Source organism: Elgaria multicarinata, chromosome 10 (assembly GCF_023053635.1).
Source record: "Elgaria multicarinata webbii isolate HBS135686 ecotype San Diego chromosome 10, rElgMul1.1.pri, whole genome shotgun sequence".
In the NCBI taxonomy this organism is placed as follows: domain Eukaryota; kingdom Metazoa; phylum Chordata; class Lepidosauria; order Squamata; family Anguidae; genus Elgaria; species Elgaria multicarinata.
Genome location: NC_086180.1, coordinates 94,701,208 through 94,720,186, shown reverse-complemented (window position 1 = coordinate 94,720,186; position 18,979 = coordinate 94,701,208). Strand labels below are relative to the sequence as shown.

The window sequence follows — 18,979 nt, the reverse complement described above, 5'->3', positions numbered from 1 at the left end:
GATTGTCAGACTGCGGAGGAAATTCCTAATCCACGTAAGGAATAAAACAAATCTCATCGCATTTCTTGTTAACGAATGGAGGAAACCAGAGTATTTTGTAATACTTGAGAATAAAATACTGTTTGTGAACTGTGAAGTTAAATGCTACAAAATCACATCTGAAGGGAGCTACGAAGTGCCCGATCTCAACAGTACACATGAAGAAGCAGATGGTTGTTTGTTGCTGCATGCTGCACACGCTGCTAATGAGGGTTGTGAGGCAGTAATGATAAGCTCAGATGACACTGATGTGTTTATGATGTGTTTGGGATTCCATGACAGAATCATGGCTAATTTTTTCTGAAATGTGGTACTAAAATATGTATGTAAGTCCTTGACATTGAGAAAATAGCTTCAACTCACACTTCACACCCTCTGAAGTAAGACTTAACTCAGGAACAAGGCAGGGATGCCCTCTATCACCACTTTTATTTGCAATGGTAATTGAGTTTCTTGCTGACAGAGTCAGGGCAAATATGATATTAAAGGGATACATATGGGTAGAAGAGAATTTAAATTAAACTTATATGCAGATGATATTTTATTTACTCTAGGGAATTTAAAAAAGGGAATAAAAGGATTGATAAGAGAACTAGCGGAATTCTGATTTGATGTGTTTGAACATAGGACCTCAAGGACAAAAAGAACTAAAGAATGATATAGCCAGATGGGAAACGATACAGCTATCACTCTCAGACTGGATTATGACTATAAAAATGATGATGTTACTAAAATTTACTTATCTATTTAATTTACTACCACAGGAATTTCCAATCAAAAGGTTTAAAACAAGGAAAAACAGGATAGAAAAAATATTTTTAAGAGCAAAAGATCATGAACAGAAAAAGCTTTTAGATATGTATGTTAAAGAAAATAGAAAGATAAAAGAAAAAGCATTAATTGGATTTTTGTTGAGCACAGCAAGGCAAATAATAGCAAATAATTGGAAGTCAGCTCAGATGTTGACAGTATCTATATGGAAAAAGAAAATTTGGGTTATAGCATTAACAGTACACAGAGGAAATTTTCAAATTTTCCAAAACCAAGAGGTTTGCTCACTCAGATTCAGTGTAACATACATTTTATGCAATTAGCAGAAGAAATAATGCCATCATCTCTTAGTATAGAGGATATATCAAATATATTTATTTATTTATTTAATTAATTACATTTATATACCGCCCCACAGCCGAAGCTCTCTGGGCGGTTTACAACATTTAAAAATAGTAAACATTAAAAGTATACAATTTAAAAACACACACACACACACACACATAAAACAGTATAAAAACAACAGTATCCATTTAAAAACAACAATTGTGGGGTTATCTTTTAATCTAATCTAATATAGATTATCTTTTCTATGATTACTACTATGCCAGTACAGTGGTGACCTTTAGGAATTGGCATATTACTAATGGAGTATAAGGTAAAAAAAAAACCCAAAGTTTTGGAAGCTGGCCTAGAGGTATCCAGATATTTTCAAAACAAAACTCTTACATCCCTAGCCAGTAGGGATTTGAAATACCAGCAAGAAGATAGTAGAGATGGCAAACTGATTAACCTGGAAAATTTACATACTCATGTCCAGTGCAACAGAGTAAAATAGTCCAGTCCAAAGCAAGAAACACACTACTCAATAAATGAGTTTGATGATTCCCTGGCCTCAGATGAAAAGAGACTTCTAAATTCTTTTTTCATCCTCCCTTATCAGTGACAAAATTAAATTATCAGCAGAATGACTTCTTTGCAAGACACTCTTATTCATCTTTGGACCCCAGAGAAAGCTAACACAATCTTGGATGGAACTAAGGAAATAATGCCTAACCAATGCACAGCTGAACATAAAGAACACATGGAGAAAATTTTCCCCATAAATAAAGATAAGCAAATTGGTGGGGGATACTCTCCTACTAGAGAGGATAATTGCACTGTGCCTTCACAGTGCAGGAACTATATTAGAGTGACCAGATTTAAAAGAGGCCAGGGCACCTGCAGCTTTAACAGTTGTGATGAAGAGGAAATTTCACCAGGTTCTCCATATATACAAAATGACACCTGCTGAAATTATCTTTTCAATACAACTGTTAAAGATACAGGAGCCCTAGTTCTCCTTTTCATATGGTCACCCTAATTAACATTGTATCTCCCACCTCTTATTGAGTGTTTATAACCACTTAATTTTTTTTTTCTCTTGCAGTTTTAGTTAAGCTGAAGAAAGCCAAACAGCGTTGCGCAGTGAAGTCCCAATTTGTTCGACCAATCTGCTTACCAGGAAATGGAATGTCCTTTCCAGATAATTACAAATGCCAAATTGCAGGATGGGGATATTTGCATGAAAGTAAGTTAGATGATTGTTTTATGTGTGCAAGTGAAACTGATTAAAGGACGTTAGAGTGATAATAATCAGCTGTATATATCACATGGTCTTTTTATACAACTAATTTGTCTGTAGAGTAATTTCCATGCCCAGTTGCATTTCTGTTGTAGGGAGCGGGGAGGCACACCATCACCCTTAATTATCTAAGGGCACAATCCTATTTATTCCACCTTCGATAACTGGAAGCCTCCAAACTTGGAGGCTTCCAATCATCCAATGCAGAGAAGGAGGAGCAGTGGGAGCAATATTTAAGCTCCATCACACCTTGGAAGAAGCGCTGGCTACCATCACTTCTCCATGAACACTCAGTTACTTCCTGTTTTCAAACAGGAAGTAAACAAGGTGCACAAGGGCCGTTCAATCCCTCGTTGTCAACATGCTGCTTCTCTCACATACAGCAGGAGAGAGTAGCAACTTCAGTTTAAAAAATATTTCACAGATTTTCTGTTTTTTCTTGTTGTGCAAGGAAGACCAGAAGGGGCAGAAGGCACATGGGAGGCAGACGACGTCTTGAGAGGGACATCCGAGGAATCCGTGTGTGCCCTGTCACGAGCGTGCAATAAAATGCTCATCGGATGGAGCTTTTTGTCTCCCTGTCCTTCTGACCTGCAGATTTTGCTAGACAGGCTACTTAGGCCATTTAGCAAGGGTGCTTCAGGGAGGGAGGGAGGCTGGAAAAGCCTCAGGATAAGTCAAATCTGTTGGGTTAGCTTTATGCAGCAGAGTATGTGGGCTTGGAGATATAAAGAATACATGAAGTGAGACTGATGTTTATCTTCAGAGACAAACATATTTATTGGGAGAATACATAAGATAGGAAAGCCTACTGTCTAACTAGAATGGCCTTCGTTGAGAGAGAGGATTGTGGGAAGAAAACAGGAAGTAGAAGTGATGATGGTCTAAACAAAGCGATGTTTAAAGGATAGCAGAGAGAAGGATCAGACAGGGACTCTCTGATAGCTATAACTATTCCGCCCTATTGGTGGCCAATAGACACAGCGAGACAATGTGTGCTGAAGCCCAACTTCTAACAGTAACCTGGCATTGTTGGTATCCGCCCCTCCCTGCCCACTGGAACAACCCCTTTCCTCCTCCTCCTCCATGGTCACTTTTTCTGCCCTCAGACAACAGCCAGCATGGTTCTTTCCGTGCCAGCTGTGCAGGGGTGTGGGAAGAGGGTTGATTCTCCAGCTCCCCCTTCTGAGATCAGAGCATTGCCTCCGACCTTGAAATGGGGACTTCGAACAATCCTATGGTCCCTGAGACACTCAACCAGGGACCATAGGATTGCTCTCTTAGTAACTGTCTGATTTGAATGTATTTGGCTGAAGTGCCCTCTGGCTTTTGCCAAAGGCAATTCTAGAATTGTGCGCTATAAATTTTGCTGCCAGTCTTCTAAGCAGACCTGGTTGGCCTAATGAACTTCATTTTAAAATGCAACGTGTCTTTCCCAAAATAAGGGTAGGGGATAAATTCATTTTGTTCACATTTTAATGTGAATTGTCCTAATTTGCATTTCTGAAACTAATAAAAGAAATGGGCCACAATTAGCCTTTGATGTTTGCATTTATCAATATTGCAGTTCAGTTTTCTGATTAAAAAAATATTAAGAAAAATTGTGTACAAATTAGGGGAAATTGTATACAATATTGTATACGATTTTTGTGAACCGCCCAGAGAGCTCCAGCTATTGGGCGGTATAGAAATGCAATAAATAAATAAATAAATATTAGGAAAAAATGACTGGAACAATTGATTGGTAAAAATGTTATATTATGGGAAATTGTATGCAAAACTACGTATGCATTTTCATATGCAAGAAAATGCATATTAATTTTCATGCTGAGCTTTTAAAAAACATTACAAACAGAATGGAATTAAATTGTGCATGAAAAATGTGAATGTTATAGAAAGCAAAACAGCAATTCCTCCATCACATTCACAGTAGCCAATAATTATTCACAGGCTGTAACAACAGTGAAATTTTTCTTTCCTACTTCTGAATTCCACACTGGTCCTTCTCTTTTCTGCTGCATGATGTCACAGTTTTAGAAAGAACTGGAAATTAGAGCCCTTAAAATAACAAGCTGAAACAAATACTTACTGAAGGATGATTGAGGGCTTGGAAAAATGGTTGTGTGATTTAAAAAGTGACTGAATTTTACAAAAGTGGCAGAAATTTAAAATGATTACACAGGGGAATTTTTAGTTAACTGCTCCACTCAGTGCCACTTCTGGAGCACTACTTTTCAAAAAGGACATTGTGACAATATCACAATGCTTGTCATGTTGTACCTGTATTAATGTTTATATGTATTTGCTTTATGTATGTGTTAAATAGAGCCCAAGTAAGTTACGGTTAATTGTATGATAAAGTGTGAGTGAAAGGTGGGAGGTGTGTGTGTTCCCTTTCCTTCACTTCTATTGAGACAGCACCATCTAGTGGTAGAAGTTCCCACTTTTTCCCAGCTATTACCACATTTTGGAAAGCAAAAAGAAGGACGACATGGCGCCCCCCCAAGGAGGCATGCACACCAACATGGGTGGCCACCAGAGGGATGTGTCCAGCCCCAAGGGGACATGCCCACCCAAACATAGACTTGGCCATATGTCTGATTTTACAGCACACAATTTAGACAAGCCTGTTCTACATAACATCTTAATGTTAAAATCACTGAAATAAAGAACAAGTGAAATATTCAATGTATCTGAAATTAATTCACTCACTCCTACTTTTGCAGCTTTTGCTGTACTTTGAAGCTTTTGCTATACTCTGTGTGATACAGTTTCCCCTTCCCTCAAATATCTTTTCTGACTGCAAATCCTTCCCTAGATGACCATAGTCTCACCTGGCCTAACATTTAACACTCTTTCCCCATCACCTTTCTCATATCCATACTCACTGCTTCCACTGAACAAATGAGGCAGTTGACAAGTGCAGAAAAATCTAGTACAACAAACTAGCAAACTATTATTTATTTATATACCGCCCCATAGCTGAAGCTCTCTGGGTGGTTTACAAAGATTAAACTAGCAAACTAGCATTCAAAAAAGTATAAAATACTGTTACCCTACAAATATTTGCCATACAAAGAAAGGTCATAATGGATGCCCATTGTCACAATGCTGGACAAGGATCTTTCCTTCCTTTTATCCAAATATTTACACAGCCTCAGTATGCAGAGAACAGAAATCCCAATCAGGGACCCAGAGAAAACTGCTCAAAGAAACCTCAGAAATAAGCCCCATTGATTTCAATACAGCTTACTCCCAGATCAATGAATATAGGACTGCAGCCTTAAATGAAGGTGCTTACAGGGCCATTAGTATTTTATTGCTGTTCATGATAAATGTTCACTGTGATAGAATTTAAGCAAGTTGAACATTGCAACATTATACATGTCTATTCAGAAGTCCCATTGACTGCAATAGGCCTGCAGTCTTAAAGTGTTAACATAAACATAATTACAAACACAAAACAGGATCATTGACAGAGGAGGGGGGAGTTGTTAGGAGGGTGAGGTTTCTGCAGTTGTGGAGTGAGTTGTCACACACAAGATGTGAGTTTTCAAGGTGCCGCAAGACACTTTGTGGTTTTTGAACACAAAAGAACAAGAGGTGCCTCTGGTTCTTCACATCTGTTCACCTTTCTCAAGCAAGTGCAAACCCCTTCTGTCAAGGAGAACTATGCAGGTGCTCTACAGAAAGATGCTTTCAGAGCCCAGGAGATCCAGAAATACTCAAACAAGCCATAGTATGCACTCACATATTACCTTGCCCCCTAGTTCAGACATTGCTTTTCACATCTCTTTTAGGTAGCAAAACCACTTCTATCCCCCTATCCTAGATAAGGGACCTGGGCCAGGTTGGAAGAAGCAACAGGTGAGGTGAGGAAGGCCTCTGGCACTCCATTGAATATGTCAGCAGCCAGTGTACCTGCACACCACTTGCAAGCAGCCTCACTATCTACAATGGCAAAATGCAGGGTTTGGCTGCTGGTTACCTTTCTCTCCACAGTCAGGCACCAATACAAATGGTATTGTTAAGCAATTTTGGATGCTGGGTGTAATGGTCTTACAGACCACTTTATATCTTAAAATGCATCACTTCACTTCCACATTGCACAGCTGCTACATTTCTGATGCAATAATAATAATAATAATAATAATAATAATAATAATAATAATAATGGCAATCCTGTTGATCTTCTCGATCCTCCCAGAGTGCAGGACACGGAATAACGGGTTCAAGTTAAAGGAAGCCAGATTCCAGCTGGACATCAGAAAAAACTTCCTGACTGTTAGAGCAGTCCGACAATGGAATCAGTTGCCTGGTGAGGTTGTAGCCTCTCCCACACTAGAGGCCTTCAAGAGGCAGCTAGACAACCATCTGTCAGGGATGATTTAGGGTGGAATCCTGCATTGAGCAGGGGGTTGGACTCGATGGCCATGTAGGCCCCTTCCAACTCTGCTATTCTATGATTCTATGATATTTTTTATGTTTCCACACATGTGGGGAGTTTCGCATTTTAAACTCAACTTAAGAGGCCAGCAAGCGGGTGGCATTTGGCCTGGCCCAGCCCAACCCTGGAGCCCAGCCTTATTATCTTCATTGCGAACAGGTAAAGTCCTTGCTTTTCAGTGGGAAATCTGAATTTTGGCTAGAATCTTTTCTTTTGTTTTGGACGTTCTATCAAACATCTGGATTCTTAGCCCCTTAGCAATGCAGTTCAGGGGGTGGTGCTTTTCTTTTTCCCTTCTGAATTTTTTAAAATCACTTTAGTAGGCTTGTATCAACAGATTTCTAGATAAGGCTAGTCTTTCTGCTTGTGCAGCCCCTTTTTAAAAGTACCTGCCCCCCAAATAATGGGGGGGGGGAAGAATTACCCACAGAAACAAAAACAGTGAATGGGCTTTTGTTTACAGATTATTGAAACCCCCAAATAGCTAGAGATGAAGGAAGCAGGGTGGGAACATGGAAACAGCAGCGTTTTAAAATCCTGCTGATGAACAGTTTTTAAAAATGGAGAGCATATATTAATGACAAATCTGGTAAGGAAAAGGAAGTAAGTGGTGGGATGGTGGGGAGAATCACATTTTAAGAAAAATCCCAGGTGGCGATGAGGGGTGGTGGACATTATTTCTTGCTGTGACCAGATTATCCTTTTATTCCCTAATTAATGGATTTGACTGGCTTCTGTTGAAAGAGCTCTTATTTTACTGACTTGAGGGAGACTCAGGGCCTTGCTAGACCTAAGTGAGAATCTGGGGGAGAGGAGGGGAGACCTCACGTTATGAATAACGCGAGATCTCACCCTTATTCAGACGCGAGCAGCGATGAGCTCTAGAGGAGAGCTGTTGCGGCCGCCATTTATTTTACTTTTAAAGCAGCGGCAGCAGCACAGGAGCCAGGAAAGGTAAGTAGGTTTGTTTGTTTGTTTGTAATTCTCCTTCCCCCCCATCCGCGATCTCCCCCCCGGCCCCGTTCTCCTTCCCCCGCCTGCCCCCCTGCCCACGATGTCCGATCCCCTGCCCAGCCCCCCCAGCCCCGTTCTCCTTCCCCCGTATACCCACCCCCGCCTGCAATGTCCGATCCCCTGCCCAATATCCCCCGTCCCTGTTCTCCTTTCCCCGCCCAACCCCGCCCGCGATGTCCGATCCCCCGCCCGATGTCCCCCCCCGTCCACAATTCTCCCTGATGTTCCCTGGGCCATGATTCCCCCCAATGTCCCCGGCCTCCATTTTCTGCCCCCCATGTCCCCACCGTAGCCCTGATGACCGCAGCGCTCCTGTGGAGGGCTGTGGCCCGTCCACCGCTTTTCCTGGCTACTCGGGAATAAATCCAGTAGCCAGGAAAAGTAGCGAACCTGGCTACACGCCCGCGGTCCCAGCCTCAGCCCAACCTGAGGCCGGGACCGCGGGAAGAACCACGCTAGAAGTGGCTCCTGTTAGCGCGGTGCCAGGGTGGCTCGAGGCCTGGCTGAGGCCAGGATCCCCTGTGCGTCATCTGGATGCACAGGGACGAGCACGGGACGAGCACCAAGTTAACTCCTGGTCTAGCAAGGCCCTCAGACTGGTTACTCTGGGTCTGCTGCTTTGAATAAGTTTGATTTGTATCTCTGCAGGGAGGTGAAGCCTGAAATAAAATGGGGGTGTCAACAAATGTGTTTTATCTGGCAAGGTGGGAAACGGGCTAGATCCTACTGAACATTTGGTCACCCCCAATTACAGCTTTTTGGATGGGGAAATGTGCAGTCCTGGCAGCTAGAATGGGAAGAGGAACTGCACATGAGGCAACTAATTGCACACGGTTCCTTAGCCAAGTAGAAATATTTTATTTGTTTTAGTTATTGCATTTATATTCCGCCTTTTTTCTTTTAAGGAACCAAAGGCTGCATACATAATAATCCTCCTCTCTGTTTTATCCTCACATCAACAACCCTGTGAGGTGGGCTGGGCTGAGAGTCTGTGATTAGCCCAAAGTCACCCAGGGGGTTTCCATGGCCGAGTGGGGACTAGAACCCGCACCTCCCAACTCTCAGTCCAACACTCTAACCACTACACCACACTGGCTCTTGAAATACACATACAGATATCTGTTTCTTCATATGTATTGTCCCTAGCTGGATGTGGGAATCTGCTTGCAATGTATTTTCTTCTTCTATTTATAGGGAGAACTTCCCACATGGAATATTTCATTAGGGAGGCATCATAGTTCAGTGGTAGTGTATGTGCTTATTGCATGCCCAATATCCCAGTTTCTCTCCTTGGGATTTCCAGTTTAAAAACAACCCAATGTAGCAGGTGATGGGAAAAACCGCTGCTTCAGACTCTATTTTGGCATTTTATTTTCTCAGTACAGACCAATAAATGTTTCTATTCACATGTTCCATATATTTTATAGGGCACACTGTTTTTCTAATATATCCATTATTTACATTAGGAAAAATTCAAAAGGAAAAAAAAAGAATGAAGGTAAATCTTCTCTTAGATTCCCTTCATGACCTTGGATTTTGTGGCTCTGTCTATAACTGGTTTGCCTCCTATCTAGCAGGTCGCTCTTTCAGTGTGTTGGCTAATGGCAGCTCGTCTTCTTCTTTTCCCCTTTCAGTAGGGGTTCCGCAAGGCTCGGTGCTTTGTTTTCTTGTTGTTTTCTTTATACATGTCGCCCTTGGGTAATCTTATTCAATCTCATGGCCTCCAATATCATCTGTATGCCGATGATACACAATTATATCTTTCATCTCCGGATCTTTCTCCTGATGTTCACGATCGTATCTCGGCATGTCTTTCAGATATCTCAGCTTGGTTGCTTCATCGTCGTTTGAAACTTAATATGGCAAAGACTGAATTGCTTGTTTTTCCTCCTAAACCTTCTCCTCATCTCTCATTCTCTCTTACTGTCAATGATGTTACACTTACTCCAGTCAAGGAAGCTCGTAGTCTTGGCTTTATATTTGATTCCTCGCTCTCCTTTATTCCTCATATTGAGGCAGTAGCTAAATCCTGTCGTTTTTTCCTGTATAATATTGCCAGGATTCAATCATTTTTGTCTGTCTCTTGTGCCAAGACTCTTGTTCATGCATTGGTTATTTCTCGGTTGGACTACTGCAACCTTCTTCTCACTGGCCTTCCTTCTTCTCACATCAGTCCGTTGGTTTCTGTTCACCACTCTGCTGCTAAGATCATCTTCTTGGCTCGCTGCTCTGACCATGTAACTCCACTTCTGAAATCTCTTCATTGGCTTCCAATTCACTACAGAATCCAATATAAACTTCTCCTGTTGACCTACAAAGCTTTTCACTGTCTAGCTCCTTCCTATCTCTCCTCTCTCATCTCACACTATTGCCCCGCTCGTGCTCTTTGCTCCTCTGATGCCATGTTTCTCGCCTGCCCAAGGGTCTCTCCTTCCCTTGCTCGGCTTCGTCCATTTTCTTCTGCTGCCCCTTATGCCTGGAACGCTCTTCCAGAACATTTGAGAACTACAAGTTCAACCACAGCTTTTAAAGCTCAACTAAAAACTTTTCTTTTTCCTAAAGCTTTTAAAACTTGATTTTGTTCTAACTTTATACTGTTAGTTTTACCCTACCCAGTGCCTGTTTACCCTACCCTGTGCCTGTTTGCATTCTCTTCCCCTCCTTATTGTTTTATTATGATTTTATTAGAATGTAAGCCTATGCGGCAGGGTCTTGCTATTTACTGTTTTACTCTGTACAGCACCATGTACATTGATGGTGCTATATAGATAAATTATAATAATAAATAATAATAATAATAATAATAATAATAATAATAATAATAATAATAACAACAATAATAAAAACCCGTTACGAAGGCAGAAAGCCAGCAGGGGAGGGGAGGGGGGCTTCCCAGAGTACTGCACTGAGGGCCACATGTAACACTATCAGCCTGCTGAGCAGAAGTCATGGTGTGCACTTGGTGTAATGAACTCCTGGTTCTAGGGTACATGTTTGCTGCCTGGAGGCCAAGGTTGCTGACCTGGAGAAGGACGGGCTGCACTTAAACCAAAATGGAACCAGACTGCTGGCACTAAACATACAAAAAGTGGCAGAGCAGCTTTTAAACTAAACCCTGGGGGGAAGCTGACAGGAGCTGGGAAGTATCCGGTTTGGGTTAAATCATCCAAAGCAGATGAAAATGAAAATGTTTTTGATTTGTATCTGGTCACTCTAGTATAGCTAGTACAGGTTTAACTGTTGTGATGAAGAGGGAATTTTACCAGGTGCTGCATGCATACAAATGACACCTGCTGAAATTCCCTTTTCTACACAACTGTTAAGGATACAAGAGCCTTGTCCTCCTTTTCATCTGTTCACCCTAACAAAAGTGCTGTGGGTAACAATACTGGGTCTCAAAACTAATTTAGTGGTAGGAATGTACTATTGTCTCCCAGATCAAAATGCTCAGGATGACCTTGAGATGGAAAATGAAATGAGGGAGCCCTCCAAAAGAGCAAGTGTTGTAATTCAATTACCCCCACATTGACTGTACTACGTATATTCCAGTCATGACAAAGATATTAAATTTCTTGATGCTCTCAACAACTGTGCCCTAGAACAGTTGGTCATGGAATCCACCAGAAGGGAGGTGACCCTAGATTTAATCCTAAGTGGCGTCACCCAGGACGCCACCCAGTTGGTACAAGATTTAAACGTTGTTGAACCAGTTGGTAACAGTGATCATAGTGCTGTCGAATTCAATATATATATTTAAGTGGGAAACTGCCCAGCAAGTCCAACATAGTCACAGTTGACTTCTTTGAATAGTAGAGTTGGAAGGGGCCTATAAGGCCATCGAGTCCAACCCCCTGCTCAATGCAGGAATCCGCCCTAAAGCATACCTGACAGATGGTTGTCCAGCTGCCTCTTGAATGCCTATCGTGTGGCATTCAATGCCCACCACCTCCCTAGGTAAGAGGAAACTTCTCTAAAATGAGGGAACTGGTGAAAAAGATGAAAAGGGAAGTCAAGAGGGCAAAATGCATGGAGGTTACGCAAAACCACAATAACAGAAGTTCAGTAAAAAGTATACCACAGGTTAGGAAAGGTAGCACCAAGTCCAAGAGATCACCAACATGTTTAACAAGTAGTATCAAGGAATCTATTATTGATAAGAGGGCTTCCTTCAGAAAATGGAAGTTTTGCTCAAGTGAGGAAATGCAAGCAGACAATAAGAGATGAAAAAAACCCACCCCGACCCATTTTGAAGAGCATATCGCTAAAAATATCAAGGCCAACCATAAAGAATTCTTTAAATATATCAGGAAACCAGCTATGGAAGTAGTTGGACTGGTGGATGACATTGGAGTTAAGGAGGACAGAGAGATTGCAGAGAAGCTGAATGAATTCTTCACATTGGTGGCCATAGCTAGACCTAAGGTTTATCCCTGGATCGTCCAGGGGTCAAACTTGTTCATCTAGGTGACACACAGGGGATCCAGTGCTCAGGCAGGGGCGAACTCTGGATGATCCCAGGATAAACCTTAGGTCTAGCTGTGGCCGGTGTTTACTGCCGAAGATACAGGACAGATACCTGTGCCTGAAATGTTAATAACTCAACGTATGTCATTTTTATAAGGACCTTTTATACCTTTGAGACATATAATGGCAGACATTTTTTGCTAGTCATCTTAACGATAATATTGAATTAATTATTTTCTATATGATTCATTTCAACAGATTCCTCCAGCTACTCTAGTGTACTGCAAGAAGTAATAATACCAATCATCCCTGATTACAAGTGTCAGAACTCTGATATTTATGGAGCAGAAATTAGTGAAAATATGTTCTGTGCTGGTTACCTTGATAGCAAATCAGATGCCTGCCAGGTAATAGTATTGAGTTCTTGCCTAAACTGGATTTATATGAGAGTGAGTGAATTATTGTGTTTATTAAGAAATCATATTGTAATAATGAAATGTTTTGGCGTTAATTGGGAGGTGTGCTCAAAAAGCAGGAGATTATGAAGTTCAGAGGAAGAGAGACAGAAAAATTGCAACTGAGGAAATAGAAATTTAGTTTGCAGAAATTAACAATAAAAAAATCCTCATTGGTTGGAGTTGGGGAGAAAGAAAGAATTTTACAAGCTAGGTGCATAAGGCAGGAAGCAGACATATTGAGAGAAGAAGGTCTCATCTTCACGGGAATGGGAAGAACTCACATTGCTGTTATTCTCCGCAGTATGCTAAAAATGGCTCAGCACCATCATTGTTACCCAGCAGAGCCATCCAGCCATCCCTAAAACCTAGCCTTGCAGTACCAGAAGAAACATACTTCCGGGGGTGGGGGCAGAGAGGAATAGAATCAATAGCATCCGGAAAGAGGCTTGTTACCCACCTCTCTCTAGGTTCCACCTGCTACTACAGTTTAATGAATGGGAATGAGTAGTACTGGCTCCCCATGAGAGCAAATAAACACCACTCTAAAAAGTATTGCACCAGCCCTAACACTACATCAGAAAACCCAATTAATACAGCTCCGGAGATGAAGTTCTTGATTTAATTAATGCAGAAGCACATAGTTATTTATTTATTTATTACATTTCTATACCGTTCAATAGCCGGAGCTCTCTGGGCAGTTCACAAAAATTTCTCAATGGGAATGCTAAAGGACTGAAGGGGAGAAAGGCCAGCCCATGTCACAGCCAGGTGACACACACACACAGGATTTAATGCAGAGCCATGGGGGCACATTGCAGACCAAGTGCCTGGGAGCCACTTTAACTAAAAAGAATGGAGTAAAAGGACACTCCAGCCATAGCTAGATAGGGCGAAATCCCGGGGTAATCCCCGGGATCATCCCTGTGCGTTCACATAATGCACAGGGGATCCCAGGAGCAGGGAGAGATGATCCCTCCCTTGCCCTGGGATCTCGCTCTCCCCTTTGAGCCTGCTTTTTCCATGGTCTCAGGCTGATCCCGAGACCGCGAAACGTGTGTGTGGGTGTCATGGTTTGTCCCAGTTCCTCGCGAGGAGCCGGGACCTGCACATGGGGCATAGAGCTCCTCAGGAGCAATGTGCCCATCGGGGGTGGGGTGGGAGGAGCAGGGAAATTAATTTTTTTAAAAAAACCTACCTTTTGTGCACGACCGCTCTTCTTCTTTAACAACAACAAAAAGTGGTGGTCATGATGCCCTCTCCCTCTGAGGTCATCACGGGCTGCATGATCTGTTGGGTACTGAAACAGAGATTCCAGCAACAGAAGTCCAGCTCACAACCTCCCGCTCTGCACAGAGAGCCTTCCAGGAAAGAAAATACTCACTGATACAAGATTTCTTCAGCAAAGAGTTTTACTGAGGTTTTCAGCATAAATTTCACACATTCCAATACAAGAATCTTCCAGCAATAAATAGTAACGACAACCACATCCATCACCTCATCAAACATCTAATACAATTGTACAGCTTTATATACATTTTACACAGAGTATGATGACACAGTTCCATTACTCAATTATTCAATTAACCTTGGCATTTACAGTCCAGCACTGATATGTAGCACCTGTGTGTAACTCTGTGCCAAAGTCCAGTTTTTCTTTCTTCCAGAGCTTAACCCTCTGTGGGTAAATTTTCCATCCCTGACAAGATCTCACAATAAAAATATCACGAGATCCTCACCCCTCCATCACACTAGACCAGTAGGTCTAGCTGAGGTCTCCGATACTGCGGCTTTTCCAGGCAGAAGCAGCTGGTTGGAAGTGTGCTGGCCACGATGTCATGTGCCATAAAGGACCTCACAGTGTAACCAAGCCACAGGAAAAACTCATGAAGACAGCCCCAGAGAGAAGGAGAAGGAAGGAAAGAAGGGCATAGTCTTAGAGGAAAATCTCAGAGATGCTGGAATGAGAAAACTGATTGAGAGAGTTAGCAGTAAGATAATGCTTGGATACAGATAAAATGGGAATACTGTGTAATTAGGTCAGCTAGATATGTTTTTATTTGGTTTTATTTCCATACTGCTGTGTGTGTTTTATCCATTTCTATCTATTTCTATGTTTATCCTTTCAGATTTTATAACCTTTTCCTATTATCCAATTTTTCCAATAAAATATACACTATTAGACTGGAAACTTTTTGCTCTCTTTTTGCTCTCTTTATCACTGGGAAAACCCGTTTTCATCCCTCTTTCCTCCCGGGAGTCCCTGTGCATCATTTGGATGCACAGGGACTTGACCGTGACCAGCCTGGGTTTTTGGGCTGGTGTAGACACGGCCCTTGTGGCAGCTGAAAAAGAAACAGCGATAAGATACCTCAGTACCAATTTAATGTTTTTAAAGTCTGTGATAGCTCCAAGCCATTATCTTGGTTTAGAAATTACTAACTTATCACAGAGGTCAATACCCCCTCTCCAGCTCAATAAATCTACCTTCTGCTTCCATAACCTCTTCCAGTCTCTAGGACTCAAACCTTGCCTTGGTCCTCAGCACTCCTCACAACATAGACTTCCAACTGAATATGAGCCAACATTAACTTCACAAGATGAATATGAGCCAACAGTGTGATATGGCTGCAAGAAAGGCAAATGCTATTTTGGGCTGCATTAATAGAAGTATAGCTTCCAAGTCACGTGAGGTACTGGTTCCTCTCTATTCGGCCCTGGTTAGGCCTCACCTAGAGTATTGTGTCCAGTTCTGGTCTCCACAATTCAAGAAGGACACAGACAAGCTGGAGCGTGTTCAAAGGAAGGCAACCAGGATGATCAGGGGTCTGGAAACAAAGCCCTATGAAGAGAGACTGAAAGAACTGGGCACATTTAGCCTGGAGAAGAGAAGATTGAGGGGAGACATGATAGCACTCTTCAAATACTTTACAGTGGAAGTGGGAAAAGGAGGACAGGGCTCCTGTATCTTTAACAGTTGCATTGAAAAGGGAATTTCAGCAGGTGTCATTTGTATATATGGAGAACCTGGTGTAAGTTCCTCTTCATCACAACAGTAAAAGCTGCAGGTGCCCTGCCCTCTTAAATCTGGTCACTCTAGTATAGCTCCTGCAGATTTAACTGTTGTGATGAGGAGGAAATTTCACCAGGTTCTGAAACAACTGGGTATGTTTAGCCTGGAGAAGAGAAGATTGAGGGGAGACATGATAGCACTCTTCAAATACTTAAAAGGTTGTCACACAGAGGAGGGCCAGGATCTCTTCACAATCATCCCAGAGTGCAGGACACGGAATAATGGGCTCAAGTTACAGGAAGACAGATTCCGGCTGGACATCAGGAAAAACTTCCTGACTGTTAGAGCAGTACGACAATGGAACCAGTTACCTAGGGAGGTGGTGGTCTCTCCCACACTAGAGGCCTTCAAGAGGCAGCTGGACAACCATCTGTCAGGGATGCTTTAGGGTGGATTTGTAGGTCCCTTCCAACTCTGTTATCCTATGATTCTAGCTCTTCACTGCCTCCTTCCTGCCTATCTCCTCCCTGCCAATTATATGGCATCTGCTATATACCTAATGTCCCACTTCCATCCATTTGATAATACTGATTATCTTCAGGTAGACCAACTTTCGGAGCAAGCCTGGCAGTCTCCAGCCCTGCACAAACCCTCACACCTATGATAAAAGTATATGACAATATTTCAAAAGTTGATTGAAAATGGTAGTGAAACACTTTTGCTATGAAACTTAACATTATGTCTTTATCTTTGAAACAGGGAGATTCTGGAGGATCACTGGCCTGTGAGAAAGATGGAATATCTTACTTGTATGGCATTATCAGTTGGGGTGATGGTTGCAGCAAGGCTGGAAAGCCTGGCGTTTATACAAAAGTGACAAAATATGTGGACTGGATGAATAAGAAAATAAATCCAAATCCACAGCCTTACAGTGATAATATATTTTAAATTTTGCTAACATTATGGAGTGTCATAATCATTGTTTATATGCTAAATGTTGTCATAAAAAGGCCCTCTGTTATGTTTCTGCTGTGTCTTTCTATTCTGTTTATTTCACAATAATATACCTCATAATAATGTAAGTTATATTGATGCTGCAAAAAAGAATTGTTTATACTAATGCTGCATGCAGGAGCACATTTTGCTTTTCTGAAAATTCTCCCCTCAAACCAAGACATTTCATCTCATATGTTCACCCTGGTGGGATCTACACTAATGGTTTAAAATGTTAAGGAAGGGTTGTGATCACCTATCGGGTCACACGACGCTGTGGTTGTAACGTTTTATCATCGATGTATTTACCTTCCTTCTTTCGTTGTATTTTTCCGTTGTTGTGTTTAAATACTGTTGCAAGTCATCTTATGTGTCCCCTTCCCTCGTTATTGTTTTGTCTCACTGAATTTTCAAGCCTCGATGGTCAGCCAATCACTTTCCTGGGGGCATGGATACTTCCTTTCTGCGCCTAAAACTAGTGCACTATAAGCTCCAAAGGGCTTTGAGGGAGGACATTTAAAAAAATCATAACAAATAAATGGATGACCCAATCTGATTAAAATTTGTTATGCTGAAAGCCCTCATTAAGGGCCAATTTTGAACTCTTTATCGTTAAAACTCATGCAGATGTAAGCATTTGTTTAATTTCCATTTAAAAAATCATAAAAAATCAATGGGGGTGGAAAGCAAAGCTAGGAGATCAGGAAGTGGGCAGAGCAAAGAGGCCAGCAATGAAGAGGAAAAATAAAACTAACAGTGTGGCCTGCTCTAATCAAAAGGTTAGTAACTCAACATTACTGAAAAGTGCCTCGTGATGTTTAAAAATGACCCAAATTAAAACATTTCCAGTAGTAGGAAAAAACGTAAAGCACTAGTGTAGATCCGCCCCCCTGTGGTCCCTAAGGGGACAATGGGGATAATTCCCCAGTCGAGCAGGGGGGAAATAGTGCTAGTCTCCCCTGCCCCTCTGATGGCCTCCCTGCCCTGCCAATTGGATTTTTTAGGCCCTAGTGTGCTTCCCATCCCTGCATTCATCGGGGCCTGAAAGAGCAAAGGAAGGGGGAGGTATGGGGAAATGCACTTTCCGGGCCTCTCCCCACTCCCTCGCCCATTAGGCCCCAAAAGGCCTCTTCCTGCTTTCCATTCAGAGGTCCTTTCAGGCTCAGAAGGGCATGGGGGAAGGGAGTGAAAGCGCACATCCAAGGCCTCCGGAAATGGCGCAGCATGCTAATGGCATGCCATGGGAATTGCGCACTTTCCAGAAGCCCTGGATGTGCACAATGCCAAGCACTTGCCAGGCCAGCTCAGCTGAAAGAGGGCTGAGCGGGCAGAGCTCAGGAAGTGTGTGACTCAAGTTCCTGGGGAGCTCACCATTCTCGAGCAGGGAGGGAACAGCCAGCTGGGCCAGGGATGTGATTACTGCCTCTTTGCAAAAGGGAATGGTCTCAGGCTGCCTGAAAGAGGTGGTGGTGGGACAACTCCTGAAGAAATCATAGAATCATAGAATCATAGAATCATAGAATAGCAGAGTTGGAAGGGGCCTACAAGGCCATCTAGTCCAACCCCCTGCTCAATGCAGGAATCCACCCTAAAGCATCCCTGACAGATGCTTGTCCAGCTGCCTCTTGAATGCCTCTAGTGTGGGAGAGCCCACAACCTCCCTAGGTAACTGATTGCACCGTCGCACTGCAAATTTGATCAGCGTTCCCTGCACCTCCTCGTCCAAATCATTAATAAAAATGTTGAAGAGCAATGGGCCCAGGACTGAGCCCTGCGGCACCCCACTCGTTGCCTCTCCCCAGTTTGAGAAGGTTCCATTGATAAATACTCTTTGAGTCCGATTCTGTAGCCAGCTGTGGATCCACCTAATAGTTGTTCCATCTAGCCCACTTTTAGCTAGTTTGTTAATCAGAATGTCATGTGGTACTTTGTCAAAAGCTTTGCTGAAGTCAAGATATATGACGTCCACAGCATTCCCACAGTCCACAAGGGAGGTTATCCTATCAAAAAATGAGATCAAATTAGTCTGACAGGATTTGTTCCTGACAAATCCATGTTGGCTTCTAGTAATCACTGCATTGATTTCAAGGTGTTTACAGATTGACTTCTTTATAATCTGCTCCAGAATTTTCCCAGGGATGGATGTCAGACTGACTGGT

The 18,979-nt window shown here is 42.3% G+C and overlaps 1 protein-coding gene across 1 annotated transcript in view; it reads left to right on the top strand.

The window, feature by feature from the left end:
- HGFAC (HGF activator) overlaps positions 1-18,075 on the top strand; it is a 91,337-nt gene extending 73,262 nt beyond the window's left edge. The window contains exons 9-11 of the mRNA XM_063135891.1: positions 2,240-2,380; positions 12,618-12,766; positions 16,587-18,075. Coding sequence (XP_062991961.1) covers positions 2,240-2,380; positions 12,618-12,766; positions 16,587-16,775 — 479 coding nt within the window. The 3' untranslated portion in view covers positions 16,776-18,075. The remainder of the gene's footprint in view (positions 1-2,239; positions 2,381-12,617; positions 12,767-16,586) is intronic.
- Positions 18,076-18,979: the final 904 nt, after the last annotated feature.